Source organism: Camarhynchus parvulus, chromosome 4 (assembly GCF_901933205.1).
Source record: "Camarhynchus parvulus chromosome 4, STF_HiC, whole genome shotgun sequence".
Lineage (NCBI taxonomy): Eukaryota > Metazoa > Chordata > Aves > Passeriformes > Thraupidae > Camarhynchus > Camarhynchus parvulus.
Genome location: NC_044574.1, coordinates 53,003,207 through 53,030,521, shown reverse-complemented (window position 1 = coordinate 53,030,521; position 27,315 = coordinate 53,003,207). Strand labels below are relative to the sequence as shown.

At 38.3% G+C, this 27,315-nt stretch overlaps 1 protein-coding gene across 2 annotated transcripts in view; it reads left to right on the top strand.

Moving 5' to 3' along the window:
* CCSER1 (coiled-coil serine rich protein 1) overlaps positions 1-27,315 on the top strand; it is a 608,728-nt gene that overhangs the window by 137,620 nt on the left and 443,793 nt on the right. For both annotated transcript variants that reach the window (XM_030947275.1, XM_030947274.1), the window contains exon 5: positions 20,468-20,588. In XM_030947275.1, coding sequence (XP_030803135.1) covers positions 20,468-20,588 — 121 coding nt within the window. The remainder of the gene's footprint in view (positions 1-20,467; positions 20,589-27,315) is intronic.

Here is a 27,315-nt window from a genome sequence, read left to right as displayed (position 1 = left end):
TAATTACCTCACCTGGCGCCTTTGTTTTTGTTGGTTTTTGTTTGTTTTTCTTCTTTCTTTTTTTTCTGCCAGTACAGGATTTTTCCTGTAGTGTGTTTCTTACCAGCTTTCCATTATCTAAGTTATGAACCTGCAGCCAGTTGCCTTGAGAGTTTTCTCTGTTTTGTCATTTTTAAGATTTTTATCTAGCATTCATAGATCTAAGTGATGTGCTATTCAACTGATAGCTTAAACCTCATTGTAAAGGAGATTGTGTTCAGTCCCTTAATACACACAGAGCTAAAAATACAGACAATTATCACATTATATTTGTTTTTGTTCATAATTTCTATGAAACAATGATTTCTTCATTGTGGTAAGGAAAATGCCCAGGTAAATACCATTTTGTTCAGTTGCATATTCTTATTCCATTCTGCTCGCTTTCTGACATAAGTGAATATCCAGACTTGTTCATTGCATTTGATTTTTTAAGTCATTAGTGGAAGAAAGAGTATAAAAAGGAAGAAGTCAACTATTTTCCTCTCCTTTGTCCTAATCAACAGGTTTTTCAATCAACAGAGCTGTGAGTTGCTTTTGATTTGTATTAGCAATGGTTCATTAGCCTAAAAAGAAACCCAGAGGCCATGTTAAATATTCTGATGTTGCCACGAGGGAAAAGAAAAGGTTATGGCAATAAATGGAATATAGTTGCTCTGGAATCATTGTGATAATAAATGCAGGGTATTGTGAGACTCCCACACAGAGTCATGCTGGGATGATATTTTCAGTGAATACATACACCAGTCCCCAGAATAATATAAATATTCTTGTGTCTGAAACTCTCCGAGAACGCAAATGATTTCACTTTGGTCAGTTGAATTTGCACTTGAACTCTCAGATCTGCACTTCATCTTTGTTTGTCTGTGTTTGACCATCCATAAATGCTTACAAGATGCCTAAATGTGAGCTTGAATACTGCCAATTTCAGCAGATTGATTTTGGTGCTCATGTGCACTTAAAATGTAGCCTGTTCATCTCAGCCTGGGTGTCATTAAATGAAGTGTATTTCCCAAAGTGTTTAATGTTTACATGGAAAACAAATAGCAACAGAACTCGGTTCCGTTCTCAGTTTCTCCATCTGAGGGTTGAAGAACAACTTAGACTCTTGAATATACTATGACTGAGGAGATGCTGGAAGAGTATATTAAAGGTAGTGAGTATATTATAGTATAAATAGTATATTAAAGCTAACTCTTCCAGGGTTAGAGATGAAGAAGTAGGGATGTCAGGATCCCACATTATCACTAAGCACTTGGACAGTGCTCTCAGGCAGATGGTATGATTCTTAATGTTCCCCTTTGCAGGGCCAGGAGTTCGACTTGGTAATCCTTGTGAGTCCTTTCCAACTCAGGATATTTGGTGAAATAATTTTTATTTCTTTGCCATAATCCTCAGCATCTTCTGTTAGGTGTCAGTTGCTCTGAATGAATACTACTGCTATGAAATAACGAAATGGTAATATTTTGAAATAAGAAAGAACGCCTTCTATTTTACAAGCTTCTTTGTGCAATCTTTGTTGTAAAAGAGAATTAGGATGCAGCTGAAGGATTTTCATTGATTTGCATTTGCACCCCCCTGCTATAAACCCTGGTGGTTTGGCTCCTGGTTACCCCTCCTCAATGGTATCCCATTGGCCGCGGTCCTCCTTCCCAGCCCCCATCCCCTCAGGTATGAAACTCCACTGCAGGCGTGTCACGCTCTCTTTTTCATCTGGGTGGTCGCCGTGACCAGAAGCGTCCTGTCCCAAGCCAATAGACAGGACACTTGTCCCCAGGTGGAGAAGAGCGCTTCTCGTCTTTAACTTCATTCATGTAAGACTGTGTGGGCCGGGGTCCGAGCTAGCTGGATTGGACCCATACAACAACCCCTGGATACACAGATTCTTACAGAGGAGCATAACTGCTGTGGACATACAGTTACCTCAGTTGCCTCACTTCTTTATTTTAAAGTAACTACTGCTTCTGTTGTTGAAGCTCCTTTTCATATATAAGTGTCAGCACAGTTTTATCCTTTCCTCCTTACCAAAGGAGGTTTGCTCCAAAAAATAGGTTGTGACACCTTCTAATAAACTGCCTGAACAGCTCAGTGTGAGTTGATTCTTGTGGTGTTCAGGTCTCCGAAGTCAGTAAATATGAACTGTAAAAGCAGCCTCAACCATCTAAGACTCTCTAATAGTCTCTGAAAACTTCAGAGTAGCTGAAAAATGAGTGATGTATCTCCACTATGTGCAGCATAAATGATGTTATGACAGTGTTCAGTTGTTTGAGTGAGTACTCAATAGAGCCTCAGAGGCATTGAGGGAAGAGCTCTGGGGGTGTGTGGTCAGCTGCAGGTAGCTGCTTGTCATGCCTGTCTCTGTGAGGCGTCTTCATAGGCTTTGTTACCGTGCCTTGAATTGGTAGGATGAGTGCGGAGAACGCCAGTCTAATTGGGAGGAGGAAGAAAGTCTCCAAACACTTTCATCTACGACAGTGTCTGTCAGAGAACATGAAACACTATTCCTGTGGTACTTAATTAAGCCTTGGGTCTTTGTAATGAAAACAGCAAACAATTAAAGATTAAAATTAGCGGTGTGTCCTTTGTGTAGTGATTTATGTACATAATTAATACTGTAGCATTTTAAGGTGTTAGCTGTCCTTTACAGAGCTGCAGAATAAATGGTGGCTTCAGAGGGTGTTACTTAAAATTCAAATTAACATTTACTCCAAAAAATTCTCAGTGCCTAAGAGGATAACTAGAAGCAGAAGCCCCCCCCTGCCAATTTTCTGTGTGTGTGAAGAGACATCAGTCTTGCACAGGGACTACATTATTCTCCATATCTGCTCTAACTAGCTAGGCAGGCTCTTGCTGGTACTAGGAAGATGATTTAAACTGCTTCTGTTCTCAGGCTACCAGAATGAGTGATTAGACAGCCCTGTTGAACTATAGATATGGGTACTGATGGACTGTTGAAATCAGACTGAAGTCCAACATCCAAAAAGAGTGAGGTGTTGTATTTTGTGCTTGTTAAAACTTTTGGACCTATTAAAGCTTGGTTCAGTTAAGCTGTACAGCCTCAGCAAAGCAACATGCGCATCTCTGTTAAAAAGCTGTGCCTTACCTTTACTTTTGCACATGATGGACAAAATGTGAGGGTGCAGTTCAGGAAACGTGCACATTACTTGATCTACTCTCAGGAGTTTTGCTGTATTGGTGATGGATTTAGGAATGATGGCCATTTTTTGTTGCGTCCAGCCTCTTCATCTGCACTCCAGTTTTGTGCGAAGATTATTTCAAGGTTCACTCAAAATGCACGTCCAGTTTGACTGTGATACCTTGTACACTTAAATACTTTTAAAAATCCTTAAGCTTAAAATAGTATTTCAAAACCGTTTATTACTATGCAGAGGAATATACTTTTATGCTCCTACAAATACAGTTTCAACTATGAGCATTGATTGGAAAATGAAGGTCTAAAGGAAAGTTGTGATTCAGTGGCTGTAAAATGCTTAAATTGAACATGTGAATTAAGGAGGAAGCAATTCACTGGATATAAAGCACTTGAAATAACCAGAATTAAGGCCGCAAGGAAAAGGTACTTTAGAAGCAGACTTTGGTAGAAATAGGGTGAGAAATTTAATTATTTTTATTTTAAATAAATATTTTAAATATTTCTCACCCTACCTATGACTGTCTAGCTAAGTTTGGGATAATAAGGGGTTAGATATAAATAATTCAGTACAGAGGTGATAATTCATTTTGTAAGTACAGGGAGTTCCTATATATAGAAATTATTATAAAAAGGCCAGAATAACATGGCAACCTGGGAGTTTCTGTTCTGGGTTAGAACTATGTCTGTTCTCATTCATTCTCCTGTCTTTACCTGAGAGACCTTAGCAACAGAGAAGAGAAACTCATCTTTTTGTAGAAAAGATTTTGCAAAACTAAATATATTTCCATTATAATATGGCATATGCTCAAAACTTTTTTTTTATTCAAGACCACAAAAAAAAAAAAAACAGCACAAAAGTGCCAAATTCATCTCTTTTATAACTTTCTGTAATCTAAAGCATTAGGGAAAATTTGTCCAGCTTGATTTTCTGATACATGGCAGAATGTGGAGAAATTGTATTTTATCCTTCTGCATTCTCATTTCCACATCCTGTCTAGCCCTTCCACCAAAATTGTTTTTCCTGTGTATCTGATGCCAGTAAATTCCAAAACCTGTTGATGGTACAGTTTGTGGTCCTGAGTTGAGACTTTGGACACAAAGAGTGTTTTGTAGGCAGAATAATTCTGATAGCGTTTGTTTATGTGACAGAAAATTTAATCTTCACCTTCATCTTATATAATTGTTTTAAAATCTTATATGACACTGGTAATTTCAGCAGTAATTAGCAACCTGGTAAGAAGGTAATTACATCTACAGAGACTGTGTTTTCACATGTTTAGCAGTCTGCCTAACAAGTCACACCAATGAAAACAAAAACCAAAAAGAATATTTCATCTAGAGCAATTACAGGTTTACTCCTATCACTGTAAAATCAACACAAGGTACTGAGAATTTGAATAGCAATCCCTCTCTATCCAATACCTAATTAATGAAGGTTAATGAGATTCTTAAAAAGCAAATCTTTCTACAAAGTGTACCTCTGCCATTGTTCCCATTCAATATCAGGGTCACAGGCCTGCTTATTCCTTTATATAAAACCTGCCTGTGGGGTATTTTACAGTGTAAGGCCTTCATGGTGCATGCATTCCCCGTATCAGGAAAGCAATGGTCCATTTCTGAAGTCCATAAGAAATTAGGCATTGAAAAGATGTGAAAAGCAGCTGACATTTAAGGTGTGATTGTGTTCTTTCTCTTAGTGAGCCAAAGTGCTTTTTGACATAGGCAGTAACTTTGCTGATCAGATACTTTGTCAGCATGAAAATCTTAGTCAAAGGGTAGGGCTTTAACCCAGCACCTAGAACATTCTTCCCTCCCAGAGCATCACTGCAGTATGCAAGGGCCCATGGTCCATTTCGGTCCTCCTCGTCTTCTGGTATTTCTGCTGGGATGAGTCTGGAGCAGTACAGTGCTGCACCAGGAATGTATCTGGTAGTGTTGAAATACCTAAACTAGAGGGTTTTTTGTTTTCTTTTTTGTTTTTGTCTGGGATTTTTTTTTTTTAGTGTGAGTAAACTAACACGAGAGTCTGTGTGAGAACCTGCATAAATACACTATCCCTAAAAAAGGAAAAAAATACTTTGTTTCTGAGTAAAAGTGATACTTATTTGGTAATTAAGCCCGTAAGTAACAAAACAGAATTCTTTTTTCAGGCCTTTTATTGTCTAGAAAATCAGGCAGGGTGTGTAGGTTTTTCTGCCTTTCCTTTTCTGCAAATCAAAACTGTTCTGTTGAATTTCAAGGCAAGAAGCTGGAGGCTGGAAGGCAGTACTAATGCAGAAGCTTCTTGAGTCATGGTTAGTTTAGACATTTACTGTGGAGCCTATCAAGGGAACCCTTTCTCTTTCACATCAGTTCATAATTTCCTCAGTTTTATTTGTACTTGTTTAGAAGACATTTGTAAGTATCGGTGTATGTTACCCAGAAATTCCAACAAGATGGCAGTGTTTTTGAAACCATCTTTTAAGGACGTGTCACTGGGGAGATGTCCCTGTCTGAGTCCCTGTCCCAACACTTGTGACCGTATTGCTTTTAGTAGTAGCAGTGTCTTGGCCCACAAACTTGTGATGTTTCATTGTCCTGTGAGAAAGTATAAAACCCCAAATGGTTGTTGCTTCCCTTTGCTTTCAGTGTGTCATCAAGGCAGAACCTGGAGATTGCCTAACTACATTTCTGTGCTAAGTTTCAATTTGGTTTTGATGCATTCATTTAGAAATATTTCTTCATTTTCTTTACATTCATGGCGAGCTGGACATTCCACAACCCAGGAAGAGAGAGCAGAGCTCAGTGTGTGTTGTGATTGACTGTACAGTCTGCATACATCTGCAGGACCTCATGGATGCTTAAGTGCCACAGCAGGCTCCACATCTTTGTGTTAGTCTTTAACTGAGGTGTGGGAAACTCCTGTTGAGAACAGCTACTGGGCACATCAGCTGTATCCTGGATTTTACAGAAGGATTTTGCATTTGACACGCTGTGTATTCACCTTCGCACTGCAGTTTCTTTTTTTATTCAGAGGCCTAACTGGGTGATTTTAGCATTAGCCTGTTGCTGAATAAAGAAACTGGAGTAGAGATTGTATCAACTTACGGTTCTTTCTGGTTTGCTAACTCCTTCTAATTTACTAACAGTTCTCTTGCTCTCAACTGGAATACAGGCTACTTCCTCTGTGTTCTTCAGAGTTATGCCAATAGAAAAACAGAAAGGGTAACCTAAGCGTGACCCGCAGAACGAGTAGAAGCTTCCTGCCCCATAGGTTTTAGCTGCTAATTGAGACACCAAGCTGGGGGCTGTTAGTTCTGGCTGATAGAGCCAGAAATCCTGACTTCCACCATCCTGAAAAGACACCACTTGTTGGCTAGTTTTGTTTACTAATAGTTTAAATTAGTTATGTAAGAAGGAAACTTTCATGTATTCCACAGTAAATGTGTGCCTTTGAGATCTCCATGGTCAGTCTTGATGCCACTGTTGTCCTGCCTAATCTCTCACTTAGTTTTCAGTCTTTAGCTACTTGTTACTTGAATTCCAAGGGATTGAGGAGGAGTGTGCTGGTCCTTCTGTCATTCTTGACCTTTCTTGTGGGATGAGGGGGCTACATATAACCTGTGTGAAGCTGCAGTGAACCCACACCTTACTGTGCAACCTTTGCATCCTGCTCTATCAGAAGGAGCCATGGCTATGTAAAGTAATCTTTCCTTTTTTCATGTTTTATGTTCTGACATAATTAATACTGACAGTACAGGTCTGGGAATCATTTACTTGTTAGATTGAAGTCTTACTGCAATCTCAGCATTGACAGATTGTAAAATGTTTAATGTATTACTTTGTATTACAAACACATATCCTTAACAAATCCATTAGCAGATCTAAAAATCAAAATAGATGCTCAGAATTCAAAAGTAGGATCAATCTAAAATTTTAATGTATTGCTCATTCTTAGCATTTTCATCTGTGGGTAACAGTTCTGTACATAATCATTGCCACCTACATTGCTGAAACATTGGTTCAGAGGCTGACAGGGAAATGTAGTCAAATGAAACATTGGTCATGTGTTTAATCCCAGGGGATTGCAGCACATAAAACAGCATTTTATGCTTTATGTTCTTAGACTAAGCAGTACCTCTGACACCAAAGCCAGTAAAGAGATAGTGAATATATGAAGAAAAAGTGAAAGCATACAGTGAGAAATCTTTGCTCAGTACAAAATGTGTTGCCCGCTTTTTAGATCTAAATTGGTGCTTTAGCACATTTTATGCATGACTTCTCACATCAGAGTACAGGAATTACTCTTTCAAATGCAATAAAGATAATTTAGATAGCTGATTTCCTGGCTTTTTTATGCTGTGGAGTGTATAAAGCATCTAGCTAGTTCAAGTGCCACTAGTGGATACAAATTAACGATATAGGACAATTATAAGAGGGGTTTTTAAGGAAGATGATGTGTTCAGTGTGCTTCCTTCACCTTTTGGATCTTTATATTTGGAATATTTTTGTAAATTAACTGCAGTGCATACCATTTATATTTAAGATTTTATCAGAAGTGAAGTTTTATTTTGATTAATACATATGATATTTAAAATATTGGGTGACTTCCAAATAATTCTCGTTTTTAAATTTGAGGGCTTCTAGCAAATGTCAAGTGTTAATCTTAGGCCTGCTCTTAAATTCTAATCAGCTAAGAGCATAATTGTTCTGTAGAGAGTGAAGTAAATTGCATTCTTAAATGCAGTGGCTTAGAGAACTGTGGGAAGGAGGTTCCAGAATTAGTGGCCATGTGCTCCAAAATGCAAAGAAGTGCTCTGCATAATCCATGAGTCCCCCTCTCTCTGAAGAGACGAGGGTAACCTTTGCACCCTGGTGTCTGGAGTGTTCTTGAGGGTACTGGGCCTCCTCCCAGTGAGGGCCAGAGTTTTAAATTACATCGTGCAGGGGCTGGCTGTTGACATTTGGCTGAGAATGGAGCGGTGTCACTGAGTGCTCTACCTTTCAGAAACTTTGGAGCCAATTTGTTCTGATTCTCTGTGTAGGTTACAGCTTTTCTGGAGCCTGGACTTCTTTGTGGATGTGTTGTTTCTGTATGCCACCCTTTAGGAGCCAGCTGCATAAATATGCAGTAAAGGACAGTCCTGTCCCTTGAGAGCAGGCAGTGAAGGCTGATGGATATAGCTGAGTTTTTAAAAGGCCACATCCCCTGATATGCAGTTGTAGGTCAAAGATTACTCCAGAATCACTGTGGATTAGGAAAAAAGTGGTTTGTTTTAATTTTTAGGTACCTCTAGAAATCTGGTCCACTTGCACTCGGCTAACTTTCAGCAGGATCTGTTGTACTTGACTGGTTTCTTGGATGCCTCTGGCATGACATCTGAAGTAAGGATGGAAGATTTCTCAAGGGAAGGCAGAACGTGGGGCTGTGAATGTGTTGTCACTATTTAAATAGTCATTAGGCCAGATTTTGCTGGATTCACAGATGCCCAACCAGTCTTCCATATTCATGAACACTCTTCATCTGCTTTGACAAATGGTGCTATTTGAGAATTGAGCTTTCATCTTTTTGCTTCTGTTTAACCAATTCACCTTGGGTTCAGAAATTCTGAGGGTGGTGAATCCGGAGAAAGCTCCAGGTGAATCTGGCAATTTGATTTTTATATTCAGCTGGAGTGTTATTCACTGAAAATCAGTAATGTAGATTTTACTCCTCTTTTCTGTACATCTTCTGCTGGTTTAGAATATAATGACTTTTTCTTTGGAACAGGTTTTTGAGTTAAGTTTCCTGCCAGCTCCTTCAGAATTTCCCAGTATCCTCTTCTGTAATCATAAAATTTAGAGCCTAGTTTATCACCTTGTGGAGAGCAGGGGCAACAGCATGTAGTTCTTTACTGTTGAGGGAGACAAGGCTAAAATATTTAGTGCAGGTTCTAAATCATGCTTTGAATAAAATATCATGCTTCTCAAAAAAACATTTACAGTATTTCTTCAAGTAAAAACAACAGTATTAGTGATTGTGTCACCACTCAGCATTTGCAATTCCTGTGATAATATTGTCAATGTGAGCTACTGCATTCAGCTTTAAAAGTGCAGCAAATCTACCTGACCACTAAATGGCACTATTTCCTTTTCAGAGCCAAAACCAGAGGAAAGGTGTTTAAATCAAAGTCGAGGGATAATATGCGAATGTTTATTTTCTTATTATCTAATCTCCAAATTGTTGTTTGTCACTAAAAGAAAACTGACTTGTTTGTTCATTCTTTGCTTTGCATTTAGTATTGCTGGTAGAATCCAAACAGAAGCTGATGAATTTGTAATGGCTTGGCTTTAGCTGTTGCATTGCTTCAAAGGTTTGTATGACTGCCTTCTGTGGAGAACTTCACCCATAACACAAAGAGAAACAACTGATTTTCTTTGTAAGTTAAAATTTTATTTGATACATGTTAGGAATTTAGATTACTCTTCTTTGGTAATTTTTTTGATGTTTAATGAGGCTAGAACAAATGTAATACAGGGATGGGTGGACACAACTGAGTTCTAGTTATTCTGTTTGCAGCATCAGTCTGTATGAATGATGCATTGTTGTCCTGTGGTGGTCCTCTCTCAAGTTTTTCAGACATTTTCATATGGGTGACAGTATTAACAGACATCTGCATGTAATTACCTATGCAGAGGAAAATACTTTTTGAAGAAATTAACCCCTTGTAGTTTTATATCTCATTTTTTAATATGTGGTTCTTCTTTCTCTCCATTGAGTTCTGTGGGGCTGCAGTGTAAGTATCAATATCAGATTTGAAAATCAGGGCTAGGGGAAAATGGCTTAGGTAACTTTCTTAAAGAAAACAGCCTCCAAAATGCTTCTATATAGGCTAATGCCATTTTGCTTGCCATGACTGCTTGTATAATTAAAAACACTGGCTTAAGGGTTGGTACAACTGGAGCATCTGTGTCACACCCTTTAAGTGTGACATGCAACAACCAATATTTGTGACTCTAACAGGTGGAGACCTCAGTTCATCAAGTCCAACCTCCCAAACAGCAAGGTGATTATACTTTGCCAACTTGTGTGTTTGTCAAGTATGCATTTTAAAGCTGCATAGCACATCTTAGTTTTAATCTTAATTTAAATATGTCTGTAGACAGACAGTCACCAATTCTGTTTAGTGTGTGGGATTTTTCCCCCAATAATTTAATTGCTTTTAATGCTCTTGTTTGAATTCTGCTTATCTGGGGAGGTCTGGAATTTTCACCTGTAGAGGGTCACATACAGTGTAGTGTATCTTTTAGTTATCTTTCTGAGAAGTTGGAATGGTAACCAAGTTGTGCTTGACTTCAGTGACTTCAAAGTCACCAATTCCATGTTTGTATATATTCCTGTGCCTGTGTTGGACATTTTTGCAGTGTCAGCACACTGAGTTGATGGTTTACTCTGAACCAAAACTGCACTTCAGAGGCATAGTGATAGTCTGCATTATTTCTTTCTGGGGCTGTAATCCTGCATTGGGCTCCATTTAAACAGTGTTTGTTAATCATCTGGTTTAATGGCTCTTCAAGATTGCTGAGCTTGTCTCACATTCCTGTCATTTTGATCTCGACCATTTTTACCCAGCACAATCTATTCATATTTCAATTCATTTGTCTTTAAGGTAAAATATGTTGCTTTCAAAACTTGGTTGGACTTCAAGCCCTATTGAATTTGGGTTTTTTTTAGAATAGTTGAGACTTTTAGAGAAAGTGTGAACAGTCATCAACATAGTGATCAATTGTTTTATTGCTTTTCAGAAAGATGCATATATATTACTTGGCATATGCTTTATCTGCAGCATAGATGTATGGCTAGAATTCTGTACTTCTGAAAATCAATTGGAAAAATTATGCTATTATTTTGACCATTAATTGGAAGAATTCGTCAGATCACTTACAAACCTGGCATAGCAGTGACCTGAACTCTTCAAAGTTTTGCATCAGGACTATAATATTGAACTTTTGGAAGAGCCACAGGATGTGCTTGTGCCACATGTCAGATCAGATCATCCCTGTAGTTTCATCTGGCCTTGAAATGTAGTAAATCATATGCAGTGAGTACAAAGCATAGCAAAATCTGCAAGCTGTGCAAATGGGCAGGCTTTTGAAACTGCAGGTACATCAAATAGTATTCTCTTTATCAGTTTTCTTTGTGGCATGGGAGGCTTTGTATCATTTCCCAACTGCCTCTAACCTTTCTTGTCACATAGCCAACTTGTGAACATGATTTCCCTGGTACTGCATGAAAAGCTGTGAGAACAGCCTAGGAAATTGCTGGATTGATCTTCTGGAGTCCATCTTCTGCTTGCTGTCACAACACACCTGTGAAGAGCCTTCACTTGACAGCCCTTTGAACACCCAAGTGTTTTTCCTTCACACCCAGGTTTAGTGGGTGCCTGCCATAGGTGCCCACAGAAGGAAGGTGTTGTGTATTCTGTCTGATCCCATAGTTTAACCTGTTTTTCCTTAAATCCTTTCATTTCCCCTCTTGGTTCAGAGGTCTGTCCCTAGGGGCTCCTGCTGGCCTGTCCCTTTGCTGTGGGAGTACTGAGTGGTAAGACTGTGGGTGATAGGTATGTAGGATTATTGGGATTACCTACCTACTTTGCTCATTTCTCCCCTGCTTTGTGGTTACACTGGAGCATTCAGCTGGAGCAGTAGCCATCTGCTAGCTTGTGTATGCTGGTTTGCAGGATTGTTAAATGACTGCAGAGGCACTTGGGCTGAATTTGCTTTCCTCTATGAGTGTATCACCTTAAAGAGAGCAAAGGTATAAAATAAATTCCTTGCATTTTATAATAAATTTGGAAAATATCTTCCCTAAGAAAAGAGGGAGATCTTTGTTACAGATCTATTTGTTTCAACGTGTGGTGTAAATTTCTAATATTCAGTATGTGAGTGACTTCTGTGAAGGCAGGAATGAGTCTGGAATGGTGTGCTGTACACCTACTACAGACCAATGTGCTGTAGCAGGGACTGATCACTGAGTTGCTTGTCACTGGGGTTGACAAAGGCTGTCATTCTGCAGAGTTGTACAGCTCTACTGGCAGCTGTACCTGGTGCTCCTGCTAGTGACTGCCAGCACAGCTATAATAGAAAGTCAAATAGCCTCATACTCCTGCAAAGCAAAAATACCTCATGTAATTTTCCTGGTGAGCTTTTAGAATCTGCAAGGAAACCCAACATTATGATTTTATTTAATAATTTCTCTTGGGAAACTGTACTTTTGGTGGTTTGTCTATGTATTAATTGCTGAAGTAAATTTCTTGTGACTACAGCCATTCAATACAAGACACAATAAATTAATCTTGCTTGCCTGTCAGTCTTTATTTCAGCTAGGCTAAGAATAATAGTTGAAGCCAGGAGACTGTGCTCCTGAAAACACTTGCTATTGAGTTTTGACAGTTTTACTTGCAGTGAGTGACAGTCGAGGATATTGTTGTTAGAGTAGTCATTCCTTCAGGGGATTGTATTATGCCTACAGAAATGCCCTGCAGGCCTTTTTATATTCTGTCTTTTAAGATGCCAGTGTCACAGTCACTCCTTTTTCTCTCCTTTTCTTGAAGGCATCACATAACATAAATGGAAACCCAAATGTGATCAAAAGCAGAACTAAAACTATTATTCTTCTCTTGGCTGAAAAAAGAATTTTGAGGCAGACAGCTCTTGCAGCTGGTGGCATCCCTGTTGGGATTTCCTCCATGTCCTGTAGGAAGAGAGACAAAAGTTTCCCATTTCCTGGTACCTTATGGCTATTACCAGGGCATGCACCTGAAACCAGCACTTTCAGTACTACCTTTTCCATTCTTACTGGACAATTGGAGTTTTGGGCTGTTCTGTTTCCTTCCATCACCCAGGAGCTGTGGTGTTTTTTGTTCTTACTACCCAGTGAGGCAGCTTTGCCAAGAATGGCAGAGGCTACCAGGAGGGGAGGTCTGGGTGAGCCTCATTTCCCCCATGAACCAACCTGCAGCTATATTCTATGGTAAATTAATTCAATGAATTTAACCACTTGTCTTTAAAGACTCTTTGGGAATTAACAGATGCACTTGTCTGGCCCACATGGTGATCAGCACCACACATCCTAGATCAAATGACTAATCCTCCACTTTTTATTCTAATAGATACTCATACTGTTTAATTATGAGGCTTCCTGGTATTTGGCAGAATTAGATATGATTGGTGGGATTCAGATCATTAGTCCTTCGTTATAACCTTTCCCTCACACAGTTGTGTATTTATGCACACAGTTCTTATTCATGCTTGTGTCACAAAACAAGTCATAGACTAAAGAGCTAAAAATACAGGCTTGTGACATCATCCTGACTGATAGTGCTGCCAAAAGCTAATGAAAGTTAGTAGTAATTTTACAAGTTCTATTATTAACACTTAACCAATGCTTTTTGACATTGAGAAGCAATATCTAACTACTGGATACAGAACATGCCATTATTTTTAAAGGCTGATTTTTCAATTCCTTTGTAGGCTGCTTGGAACAATATTTGATTTAAGTAGTTCACTGTGAATAAGAAAGTATCTCAGAAGCAACCTCAAGCACAAATAGATGTACTTAGAATGTTTTAGGCGTACAGTAGTTACAGCTGAAAAACTAACCCACTTAATTTGCTGGAAATGCAGTTACAGTTTCTCCTGGCCTTGCTACAGTGATCCATCATTGTAGGAACTTCAACAAGGAATGGTTGGTTGTAGAGGGGTCAGCAGGGTGATCAGAGCTATGGAACAGGTTTTAAACAGGAGCACATGCAGATAATGCAGCCTGTGAAAGAAATGACTGGTTAAGTATCCAAAAGAAGTCTGTAAAATGCAGAGTGGAAGGTGAAAGGGGAATTTGTGCATTGTCTTCTCCATGACTAAAACTGGGGGAGTCAGATGAAACAAGTGGTGGCAAGTTTAAAGTGGACCGATAGGAATAATTGTTCACGTAAGCTATATTCAGCTTTGGAAGTCTACAGGACATTGTGGATACTCCAAGTTCATGCAAGAGCAAAAGTAACTGAACAAATCCATAAAATCCCTGAGGGATTGGTAAATACAGGCACAGCCACTTTGTAGAAGAAAATCTGCCAGTCGCTGTGAGCTGTGGGAGGCTGCTTGAGAAGACTATCAGGAGTTAAGTGCTACCCTGTGGCATCTTTCTGCCTCAGGAGAAACCAAACTGCAGTTGTTCTCTCAACAGAGTGGAGTTAACAGAAAATATGCAAGATGTGGGTCATCACTTTTGTCATTTCCTATGTGATTATTTTAGGAGTTGGTGTTTCCATCACTCACCATGTCTGTAGGGTCAGTCTTTAGGTGATGAGGGCATACCCTTTCATTCAGCATTCCATCATGCATGAGCATTGAAAAATTACAGTTTAATTTCTTATGCATGGGGTACAAGTCACCAGACCCAAATTGTGCTTGGCTCTTGCTGTGTTATCACAGTGTGGCTTGTGACAACAAACAGACTTAGGACCAAGGTGGCAGATAATCCAAGGGTGCAGATAATCACTGCAGAACTGCTGATGTGTAAGAGGAGTTCCCTGGCTCCTGCTTAATGCTGCATTTTGTACCCTTCATGTTTGTGTGTAGCACAAAGCAGATTGTGTGTGCAGCCTTTGTGTAAAAGAGCCATGAACCATAAGAACCTGATAGAAAGTAATTCATTTGCCTATAATGGGTCTGTAATTGTTGCTATTACGAAATTTCTGATTGTGACTATGTTGTGTTTAAGAACCAGGCCTGTGGTTTTATTGCAGAATTATTACAGCAAACCCTTTGGGGACTGTGAGCATATACGCTCATTCTCTTAAGTATTCACTTGGCCAATATTGTGAAATGTAGCTGTTTCTAGGGAACAAGGGGCTCTAGACAAACTGTTGAACTAATAAAAATAGAGATTCATTTAGTTTCCTTTTTTCTCCAAAGACCATCATCAAATCTAGGATCAAGCAGCAGGAAAATTAGGCTTTTTTATTATTATTTTTAATATTGAGCTTTTTCTAATATAAGTAGGTGGGCAAAAATAGCTTTCACATAAAGTACCTTGACCTTTTGTGTTCTTTTAAAGAGACTTAAAGTCTCCTTGGGCTTTAGGATTTAATAACAACGTAGTAAAAGACTTTATTGTGTTTCTGGGGCTGAGAAAGAGGGTATGGAACTGAATTCATACACATGGTCTTGCTGAAGTGTTTCACGCAGGTATGTTTGGGGTTGATGGCGAGACAAATCAGAATGCTGGTTCTTTTCTGAGCCCTCTAGGTGACCTAGGACTGTCAGAGGCCATATCTGTGCAATCAGCAATGGATTAACATGGTGGTTAGTCACAGTTCTTCCTGGACATACCAGAATTAATACACTGGATTTCAAGATTCTCTCTTACATGCTATTTCTAATGTCAGCAGCTTTCCTGGCAAAATAACTTCAGTTGCATGTTGTGAAAGTTTTTTTTTCCTCAGCTCTTCACTTGTTCTAATATACTGAAGGAATTTACAGTGTATCCACTCTTCCTTTTTGGTTGGTTGGTGTGCTTGTGGTTTGGGTTTAGTTAGCTTGTTTGTTTTAGCAAAAGCTCTGCTTTAAGTTTAACAGTTCTTTGTCCTAAGTTTCCTTTGTCTGAGGAACCTGTATAGGGGTTACATATTTTGCAGCTCTTGTTCTTTGTTCAGAGTACCTCAGAGGGTGACTCATCTCCTGAGCCTTTTCATGGCAGAGAGGTGTTGAGGAAACCATGTGCCAAAATGTTCTCAGTGCCTGCAATGAGAGTTGATGTTCCAGAGTTATTAAAACATAATGTCTGACCTTCAGTAGTAAAAGGGATGAGGGATTGAATACTTGGCATCCAGATGTTGCTCCCTCATGCTCTAGTCCCCCATCTCCTACAGTGGCAGCTGACTGATCTTTGAGGGCAAAGCATTTAGTGCTTTCCATACTCCTGGCTGCTTGCCTAGTTTTTTACCAAAGCAGAAGGATTTTTGGTATAAACCAACATCTGTTTCCAGATTTGATCTGTCTCTTGAATGATTAGAGCTGATAATTTTAAGTTTCATAGGCATAAATGTAAATACTTTGGATTGTCAGGATAAGTGACCAGATTTCTGAAATCCAGAAATACTTCACTGTTTTTGTGTCCCTGTGTCATGATTCCCTTATGCTTCACTGCACACTGCATATGAACATCTCCCTTCTGTTTTCTCTAAGCAGGTAGTACTTGCTGCTAATTTCATCCTGCATCTTGTCTCAAGGGAGACTTTTTTTGATAGCAAGCAGTGATAACCAGATTTTCTTTTTCCTCAATTAAAAAAAAGGGGGTGGGGGAAGTGTGTACAATTAAGTGTTTGAAATAGATGATGTAAATGACACCCCTAGAGCTTAAAAATCTTTCTATTCTCTGGAGAAACACATTCTGTTCAGTAGCTGTTGAAGGCTTCCTACTGTCCTTCTCTTTAGGGAATTAAAAATTTTTCACTGGTTGGTTCAAATTAGAAGAAAAATGTTTTTATTAGTCATTCTCATTGTTCTTGAAAGAAACAGCAAAGAAAAAAAACCCAAACTAATGTTTTTCTTCTCCAGATGTAAAAATCTGTTTTGATAGTGAATGATATTCTGGGACTGCCTAAACCAGCTAGGGTAAATCCAAGCCAGCACTTCTAGTGTTAAATATATGGAATACTTTTAAAACACTTGGCGATGGAAGAAAACAAGCTGCATGCATCATTAAACAGAAGGATCTGGGGAGAAACCGTGCGGCTTCAAAAGTAGTACAGATCTTTTATAATAGTAGTCTGTGAAGTTAGGACTGTTTGTTTTCCCTTTCTGTCGAGTACTCCTTTGCATGACTTGTAATTTGTAGGTAGTGTCTTTTGTTTCACTAAGAAAAATATGTTTCTATAATGATAACACATGGATATTCCTCTGGTTGTGTTATTTCACTACAATTATTAGCTTGTTCGTGTAATGGTTGAGTTGCGAATAAAGGACTGAAAAATACCATCTCACTTGCATGCAAATTGCTTTTTTTTTTCCTGAAGATACTCAGTGTATAAAACATTCTTAGATACTAAATGTTAGTTTCTTAAACTGCTACAGGTAGTATAAAATTGGCTGAGTTTTCTCCTTGTTGATAACTTGTACAGTTTTTTCCACCATTCTGCATCAGGAATAATACAGTAGGCTGAGACAGCTGATTACATTGATGGCTTTGCCAAACACTAACTCAGATGACTGAAAATTCTGCTTTCCTTACCAGTTCATATGGGAAGGCTAAATTTTTAAGTTCTTGCTGGATGTTAAGGAACAAGTTTGACATGTGAGAGGATTTATGATTAAAAGGAGTGATCCCTTAGAGTAATTGTTTTTCTGATGTTTGTGATATTTTGGGGATTGACCAGATTTCAGTTCATAAAGAGTGCAGTGTGTAGACATCATGAATGGTCTTTTTTGGGGTAACATAAGCCACTTGTAGATTAAAAAATGAAGTTGTAGAAATTAAGCTATGCTTAAGAGTTGAGTTTGAAATGTAAAATGCAAAAAGTCTTAAATAAAGGTGTCCATCCCTGTCAGTGTTAAAATTGAGAGTCCACATTCAAGCACGTTCTCATTATTTTAATGCAAGTTATGAACAGATAGTAAGAGCATACACTCGAGTAGGTAAAAATTACTTGCTGCTGTGCCATCACTACTTCATGACATTTTAGTTAATTATATTGTTCCATAATGACTTATGACTGTGCACAGAGAGCTGAGATAAAAAGGAGGAATTGTAGTGATTTTCAAAAGTGAGACCAAAGAATATTGCTGTCTAGGATGGGGGATAATACATTCCATGAGCTGCAGTCACTGGATGACCACAGGGTTTGTCTTCAGCTGTAAATTAGGGGATTATACAACTCATGTATAGCATTAATTATTAAACAAAAGCAATTTCACAGTTTTATTCATTCATGAAATTTCTGTGAAGAGTGAGAGACTTGCAGTGTCTTCTTTGTTACTCATGAGTCCCTCTTTTATCTTTTTTGTAACTGCTCTGATGGACAGTGCCTGATCTAAGCAAACCCTCCCCTGTGATGCTTGTCACCAGACCTTTTATGACTTCTAAAGTAATAATTTGATACTCTAGTAGTAATACAGGTCTTCTGAAGAAAAAAAATGTGTATTTGCTTCATCCTTTATGCTCTGTTTTATCAATGTTTCTGGTTAAAACTCAGATGCTGAATATCACTGGTGCACTATGACAAGCCTGTTTTTTTGCAATTCTTTTTGACTGTAAATAAAGAGACAAAGAGACATTCGTGTTCTTTTTTGCATGTACTCAGTAGCTGATTGTAATGAGAAAATACTGTTTTGTAAATTACTTGTTGCCTACCAAGCAGAATCATGCTAGTGGATGGTCTGCTGGTCATACATAGTATAGTAGGATGTAAAATCACCAAAAATTACATTTTTTCTTATGCTGTCTCTTTAGTTCAATGTATTTTGCATTAGTTTCACCTTAATCTGTTGTGCATCAAGCTATAACAGAAATCCTACTTGCATGCCTGCTGTCAATATAGCAAGTTCTCTTTGTATATGACTGTCTTTTGGAGATGTGTGTCTATGATAGTGACAAAGTATTGAGTAATGCTGGTTCCAAAGAAAAAAAGGAAGGTAAGGTAAGATACTGGGCATCTTAGGTGGCTTAGTCGCTTAGCACAGTGTGGACATTAACATTGAAAACATAAACATAACTAATGCTGGACAACATCAGATAAATTAAATGCAATTACAAACACTCCCCAAGAGGTTTCCTTCCTGACTGAGCTGCCTGTGCTCCAGCCAATTGTGCTGCTTGATGAATGGCTCAGAGCTGCTCAGGAAGCAAAAAAAGACCTTTGTAGAAATACCCAGCCCTAACCTGACCTGTTCCTGTTAGTGTTTCAGGATGTTTGTGGAGCACCTGTTGGTGTGTGCTGAGTTTGGGCTGAAGGTAGTTTGTGCCCTCAGGGTAAAATGGTACAGTTAGCTGTTCTTGACCTAGTCAGGTCAAGGTGGGTGAAGTTTTACTCCAGGTTTGCTTCTTTTGTAAGGGGTGCATAGGCTATACCAAAGGTGTGTAGTCTGTGGGCGATAACGAGGCACATGATTGTGGAGAATGGAATAATAATAAATCCATGTCACAGTTCAATGTTCCCAGCTGTACCAATCTTGCATAAATGTATGTACTTGTGAAATGTGTTCTTTCTGGTTTTGAATTGCCCAGGATTTGCCACAGTCATTCTGGTTTTACAGGCTATGTTATTGGCTCTGTGTTCACTCTCCATGAAAGAGTTCTATTTGTTATAAAATACTGTGTGTCTTTCTGTTTAAACATTTCTTCTTGCTTGTATATAATGCATTAAAGTATCAAATGTAAGATAAGAAGCTCTCATCCTTTGTTCGATGAAACCAACTCTTAATTCCAACTTTCATTTGTTTCATGCCTTGTCTGTAAAGGAAATCTAGTTTCAAAATCAGTAGGAGTGGTCACTGCTAAAAGCTGAATTACTAGTGACACTTGAAATGTAGAATTTAAGAATATTTGTGGATTGTAATGATATAATTGTCTGTTCAGAGGTCAGAAACTTTTGGATATTCGTTTATTGGTTCTAATTGAGCCAAATGCTCAGCTTAAGTGTGTGATCATTCTTCTAGCTCTAAATACTGTCTAAGATGTAACATTCAGCACAGTAATACCAATACAGTTTTTATTAAAAGAAAGCATGAGTCAATATATCAGATATCATCACTTCTAGACCATTTGGATTTGGCCTTTTTGGAATAAAACAAGTTATAACAGTTAAAAGTGAAAAGTAAATCACTAATTAGATTTTCTTAAGTCTAATTTCTTACAAAGTCTAAAAATTTTGAAGGTGGGAGGTTTGCCTGGAGACCACCCATTATTTTCAGCCTTATTTTCAGTCTGTGATGGAAAAGAACTAAGAAGTGAATCAAACTCTAATGTAATTTATGAAATGTGTTTTTAGGACTCAGACGCACCAATGAGCTAGAGCAGATCTTGTGCTAGATAAAACTTAGTGAACGATCAGTCAATGGCAAAAAATGTGCAAAGCAAGCACATTAGGAAACATGAAAAATAATGGAATTTTCATTGCATGTGATCACAGTGAAACCTGATTAAAACCTGATTAATTATTTGTGTTTGTGTTTATCACAGTATGAATAGATTTTTTTTTCTTTTCCTTTCAAGCGCAAACTGAGTTTACTATTTAACACTGATACTTTTTATCTTTGCAGTGTGCCGGGAAGACTCATACCAGTCAATAGTGTCATGTGCTGCTGTAGTACTCACCCCTGTAGAGACCACAGTGGATACAAGGAAAAAAGAACAGATGATAATGCCTGATGTGTCCAAACAGTGAGTTATTTGAATAACATGATCTTTTACAAGTGCAATTTAAACACCAGACCAGATTCCCTCTCAGGGATATGCTTATACACTCTCCTTTCTCTTTCATCTGGGCTTTCATAGGTGTTTCCAAAAGTAGAAACTGGCCTGAGGCTAAGCTGCTGCTCTTGTTCATTAGCCTACATTTTTTTCCCAAGACTTTTGGTAATGACATATATAGAGGGAATGGGCCTTTATGCCGAGAAACTGAGTTTTAAACAGGTTTGATAAGGTGATTCTTTTTTGTTTAAATAGTCCTTTCATTCTTGCAAGTAGTTGATTTTTATAAAGAAGGTGATTTGTATATGCTCAGCTCATCTGCTGTATTTCAGTAGTTTCCAGTGACCATTTTACCTCTGTGGCACAAGAGGCATCTTCAAAAGTGTGGTAGTGCATTCTTCTAGGGAAATTTTGTTTATTTAATTACAATTCATTTTGGTATCTTACATCAGATGAAAATCAGAGTGTGCAGTAACATTTGCCTTGCAATACTAGGCAGGATGGTTATTTCTTAATGACTAAGTCCTTGGAGAATAAAAGTAATTTTGTTTTCATGAAAACAAAGAAAACACAATTGCAAGGCTTTATCACAACACAAACTTGAGGTCTGTGCCTTTTAAAGTGTGGAAGGTATTAAAAATATGACACTGGATAACATCATTCCTGTTCATTTATGTTTAGTTTTCTGCTTCTCTTGGTATGCACAATTTTAGCTTTAAAATTGTCTGTGGAGTCCTGGCTTGCATGCCTATTACTGTAAGAAAATTAAAACATCCCCCCACATCCCCGAAATCCCTGAAACATCCAAAACAGCACTGATGGATTAGAGTAGATTAGATGGGTTGTGATCTTGCTACAGATCTATGACTTACATCTATATCTGGCCGTGATATCTTTTTCAATGTGGCGATAGATACATTAAACCTGTTTCATCTAGACTAGCTGTATTTAAAATTTAACACAGTATGTTACCTACTGTCTTGGTATTACTGCAAGGGGCCTTATATTTGAAATGCTGTGGGCATCTAATTGCTGTAGTGCTTTTGTTGTGTGGTTCTCTGAATACCAAGAGATTGGAAAGGCAATGGACTTAAAAATACTGTGCTGAAATCCAGAATAATCTTTCTGGTTAGCTCAAAGCAGCATAGAACATTTTTTCTTGTCTTCAGTAAAAGAGAAACCCACACTGTTTGCTTGGCTTTTTCATCTACTGTGATGAGATTCACTTACGAATTCAAAGTAAGAAACTCTGATATCTGTTTAGCATGTGCTGAATGAAGCTACCTCCCAGATTGTTGGCATGTTTGGATTGTGTTTTTTTTTTTTTAAACCTGACTAGTGTTATCTTCTAAGAACACATACATAACTTTTCCTAAGCACTCAGAGGTCTCAGAAACATGCTCTAACCTCTGCTACTCCTTCTAATACTAATGTTTAAAAATATGACCTGGAATTCTTTCAATGAAGAACAAGATTGTGCTTAAACAGATTAAATGTTTGAACTTCTCCATATTAAACTGTATCAGTGCATAAGTGTCTTTAAGCCAACATTTCTGACAAGTATATTTGAAATTAAACAGAACCATCCTGCTGGAAAAAGTTTGCAACTGGAATTTAGTAAATTTTGTAGAAACGTTCAAAGTAATTGTAGGGAGGTGAAAGCATGCAGCTTCAGGAAAATTTCCCAGCATTATAAATGAAATATCAGCATACTGATCTTGCATTTCACCATGTGCTTTCTATATGCAGATAGCTTTCTTCATATCGAGTTAATGGAAGCAGAACAGATCTTAATTCCTGTGTCTAAGTGTCCCAGTGTCATCTGTCTCCAGTGCAAATGTGCCCTTGGTGTTTGTTGAATTCCATTGACTGGATTGTAGACTCCATGTATGAGCTGGTTTGTTTGTGAGGATTATAGTTATTGATACTCAATTCATGTGGAAAACAACATGGATGCTTTGATTTTTGTACTTATCTTTGTGTACCTATATGGTTTGGACTTGCATGTCCAAAAATTGTGCCTATCACAGAGGGCTGAGAATAGCCAACCATGGAGGTCCTGCAGGGAGAAGTTTCTGTCTTCAGGCCCTACAGGGACAGAGTATGTTTAGAATAACTAAAAAGCTACATAAGAAAGTCTGTAATCCAAACCAGATAAAATGCATATTAATGATAATAAAATGTTAAACAGTTACAAATAGCTAAAAATAATTCTCTTGTATGGCACAGTAAAATTACATCCCAGACATTCAGGACACAAGAAGCTGTGAAGACTGGGCAGGGAAAAAAAAGAAAAAGCTTTTAATGCTACTTGTATAATATTTGATTAATGATGTTATTTTGTTTTAGAAAGAAACTGTTTAGTGGCTTTAAATAATGTATTTGCCTAATGTATTTTTTTTGTAAGCAGCAAATGGTGCCAGAAGTGGTAGCAGCAAATCTTAATGAGATTTTAACTGTCTGTGATAAGTTCTTATCAGGATTGCAGGAGTAAAGGGCCAATTCCCCCACCATATTTTTTCTTGGAAGCTCAAACCATTTCATTGGTGAGAAATTTCATGGTGATACCCGGGTAATTGCTGACTCATTGCTTGTGCACTGGGCAAAATCCCTACCTCAGGAATGGATTTGGCAGGAGGAAGTGCATGCCTTTGTGGTTTTTGTCTTTCCTCTCCACAGCAAAATCAATGGTCACTGTGAGGTTAGGGTGACAAACAGGAAATGTGAGCTCTTCCTTTTTTTTTTTTCTCAGCCTTCCACTTTGTCTAGGATGTTGCATTAGCTTTGCAATATTTTGTAGAAATCTAAGCCTTAAAAACCTCTTGCTGTCTTAATAGTTCAAGTTACTGAGGCCTCTTTGTGTTGCCATAGTGATGCATCAGTCACTTGTTCTCAGAGGTTCCCAGATGCTAAAACAATTGGAACATTTTGGACAGTGAATTCTGCTTACAGGGTCCTAATTTTAGTCCTTCTTATCTGAATTCTAATATAAATAAATCAGCTGCTGGCATAGAGCAATGGCATGAGGAATCCTCACTTCAATTTCAAGTTCTTACAAGGAAGCATGGGAGGGAATGTATGGCCCAGGGAACTGTATGTTATACTTTAAATTAACTTAGCTTCTGCTTCACTGGGCAAACTCCAGGGCTGAAAGATCAGCCTACAAGGGGCAATGTGGAAAAAGTGCCTAAAGACACATGAGTTTTGGAACAGACAATGTTCTGCTGCTGTGTGATGTTCATAGATAAACAGGGAAAACCATTCATGTGCTACTAGAGCATGAAAAAAGTATAGTGAAGTTCAGGTGCACCATTTTTTAATCAATTTAAAGTTAAGCTGATAGTGATGGCAACATGCAGCCCTCTGAGCTGGCTAATTTAAAGGTGATTTGTGCGTTAGTACTTCAGCTGCTGTCATATTTCTGATTTTGATTTTTACTTAAAGATATTATTTGCTGTTAAAGTGTTCTTAGAGCTACAGATCTTGTTATGTCATGAAGCAGACACAGTAATTTGACAGCTCTTTTTCATGCCATAAATATTTTCCTGAATTTTAGGAGAGATTTACAGATGAAGAGCATACAAAAATGATAGGATGAGTTCAATGTTTTTAAACTGAAAGAAGGTAAATTCAGACTGTATCTAAGGAAGGAGGCTTTTACAGTGAGGGTGGTGAAACACTGGAGCACGTTGCCCAGAGAAGTTGTGGATTCCCCATCCCTGGAAACATTCAAGGCGTGTTGGATGGGTCTCTGAGCAACCTGTTCTAGCTGAAGGTGTCCCTGCTTAGTGCAGAAGGATTGGATAAAATGGCCTTTAAAAGTTCCTTCCAACTCAAACACAGTCAGTGATTTTATTTTATGATTCTAAATGTCACTGATCATTTGACAGTTCTTCAGACTCTTAAGATCAAGTTGGATTTTTTCTGGTAAATGCCTGAATGAGCCTATGTAGTGAGTCTTTTCAATATTCTGTCTGTACCAAAGCTGTTTCACTTGCTCCTTGCAATTGTACTTACCTGGGCAAGGTTCTTAAGTGTGAGATCAAATACAGAGAAAGCTTCTTGAAATCAGAGTGACTGCCTGGGTTCTTGCTGATGGAAACAGGCTGCTAAGGGGGAGAGTTACAGCCCTAATGCCATTCTGTACTGCACTGTTAGTGCAGATGCTAACCCAGGACTTTGGGACTGATACAGATTGGAATCTAGGAAGATTTTGGTGCATATATAGTCTGAATGTATTAGCTGCAGTAAGCATATTCCAAAATTTAGGAGGTTTTTTCCCTTTCTCATAGTTTGAAGTTGTAGGTATATAATTGGTGCATCAGAAGACTGGTAATCTTTTTTGACTCTTGAAGCCTTGCCTAATTCCTTTCAAAAGAAGTTCAAACCAAGCTGATTATGTATTCTTCTTCACTTAATCAGTTGCGGATTTTCTTTTCTTTTTTTTTTTCACTATATATATATATTACTTTTTTCATTTTTGTTAAGTCCCAGGGAAGATTTTCTTTCCCTTCAAAGCAGCAGTGATCTTATATTACCTCTGTAATTTTTGATGCTTCTGTTATGATCCTGTTATTGAGAGATGCCTCTGCCTGAATTAAGGTGTAAAGGGGTTGAGGTGATACCAGCAATATGCGTACATTCTTCTCCACAGTTTGCCAAAGTGGCAACCTTTGTCTGGATGCATTACCTAGGATGTGCCAGGCCTGGAGCCAGGCCACCCTGCCACTCCATCCTCCATGGCAAAGTCCTTCTGTGGCCTTGAAATCACATTTGCCTGTCTCAAAGGCCATTTCAGTCCTTCCAGCCCCTCCGTGGTGATGTGAAGTGTGGTTTCTAAAGCAGCCGTGTTGTCAGGCAGTGGTGTCCACATCCACAATTCCTGTCTGCTCTGGCAGTCCTTTCAAAAAGGCATCTTTCAGTGGTGTGAAACAGAAATGCTTTTCACACTTGTTTGGAAAAGGAGAGAAGAGATGGTTGTACTGTTTCAGTTTCTGGATGATTGGGAGAATGGGCTATGGAAGCATGTGCCACTCTTTGGGTGAGAGAATGCAGAAGAGAATAGGGATGTCCAGTGTTGCTCTGGAATGACCATACTTTGAAAGCTGTGGTTCCAGCCCAGCTGAAAAACCTGAGACATCAGCTGGATTGCAGTATACACTGCATTTTAGTGATAACAGGTAGCAGAGGTAGCATTTATATCCATTTCTTTAAAGCAGATACTTTGAAATGGAGTAAAAATGTGTTTATGCTGTCAGTGGTCTACTTTTACATTCTTTTATCTGTTTTGCTAGTTAGTCTTTGAGCTCTATTTAGTGACTTGAAGGGGAACTGAAAATTTCTATTTTCTGTGTTGTCTGTCATGGTGTCCTTGTGCATCCTCTATTGCTTTTTGCACATAATGGGAAAATAAATTATTCTGCTGTACTCATGTCTCCTTTGATATAGGAAACTTTTCAGAAAATAGTAAAAATACAGTATTTTTTTATCGTCTGCTAACTAGTTGAAACTACTACCTGACATTGCCTCTTGTCTAGGCTGCTCAAATTGGTAACTTCTTTCTTCTTGCTATTAGGAAAAACAGAGCAAAAAAACCAGACTCTGTTGTTTCTACTTTTTCCCTGTGTCCAGCCACTGCAAAAATGCAAATGATTTTGTAAAATCAATTATAGGTAACAGTTGTGCAAAGGAAATATAATTGCACTGCAAAGTGAATATGGAAGGACCCTTATATCTGGTTATAGAATGGGAATATCATCAGTTCTCATGTTCCTTCTCAGTCACTGCAACCATCAGTTTATAGGTGAGATTGATGGGAAAGCAATCTACATATGTAATTTAAATATCCTAGGCAATTGTTTGCAGCCAAGGGATTAAGCAGTTCTGTACAGCTTAATTTGAGCATGAGTTGCACATGTTGAATAAACTGTTTTTTGAGACCACTAACTAATTGCAGTTACTGTACTTACTACTTTCAATATTTTGTAATTCAGCTCCTGTTCTTTCCTCCTGTGTAGTGGTGAATAATGCAGGAGGAGGAGGAATGATGGCAGTTGTCCTATGGAGGAAGGGTGCAACATAGATTTTATCTATAGCCTGGTCAAGGACTTTGCAAATGATCCTGTCCAAGTGTAGTCATTGTTTGGAAAGCTTCCTCTTTTCTATGAGAAAAGATTTGGTTTCTAATACACAGTCAGCTGTGAATGCTTCAGTATTTCCCTTAAAGTATTACTGATGTGACTGAACTCAACTTGAGAAAAAGATACATGGATGGAATGTTAAGCAAGGTACTTAATGATGTCACTTTGAATCAAAATGTGGAGGATCAAGAAAACTACAGCATTTTCTAGTTGAGATAGTTGTACCTGCAAAGTAAGATGAGTGCATTGTATCATTGTGTGGTTAGTCTTCATTAATAAAAAAAATGGAGGAAATAAAAATATGTAGGGATAATAGAACTTTGCTGATGATGGTTCTGAGCCCCAGCTGGTGAAAATTTGGATAAAATTTTTCGAGTCGAAATACAGTTACTGTAATATACATTGACAGTGTGTGGCCAAAGCCAATTTAAAACACTGAACTGCACAAACCAAGGACAGTGCAGTTACAGTAATTGGGAGTACAAATTTCCCCTGCTTTAGCAGCAAGCACTGGACAACATAACTGCATCTACAACTACTGTTTCTGAACTAGATCT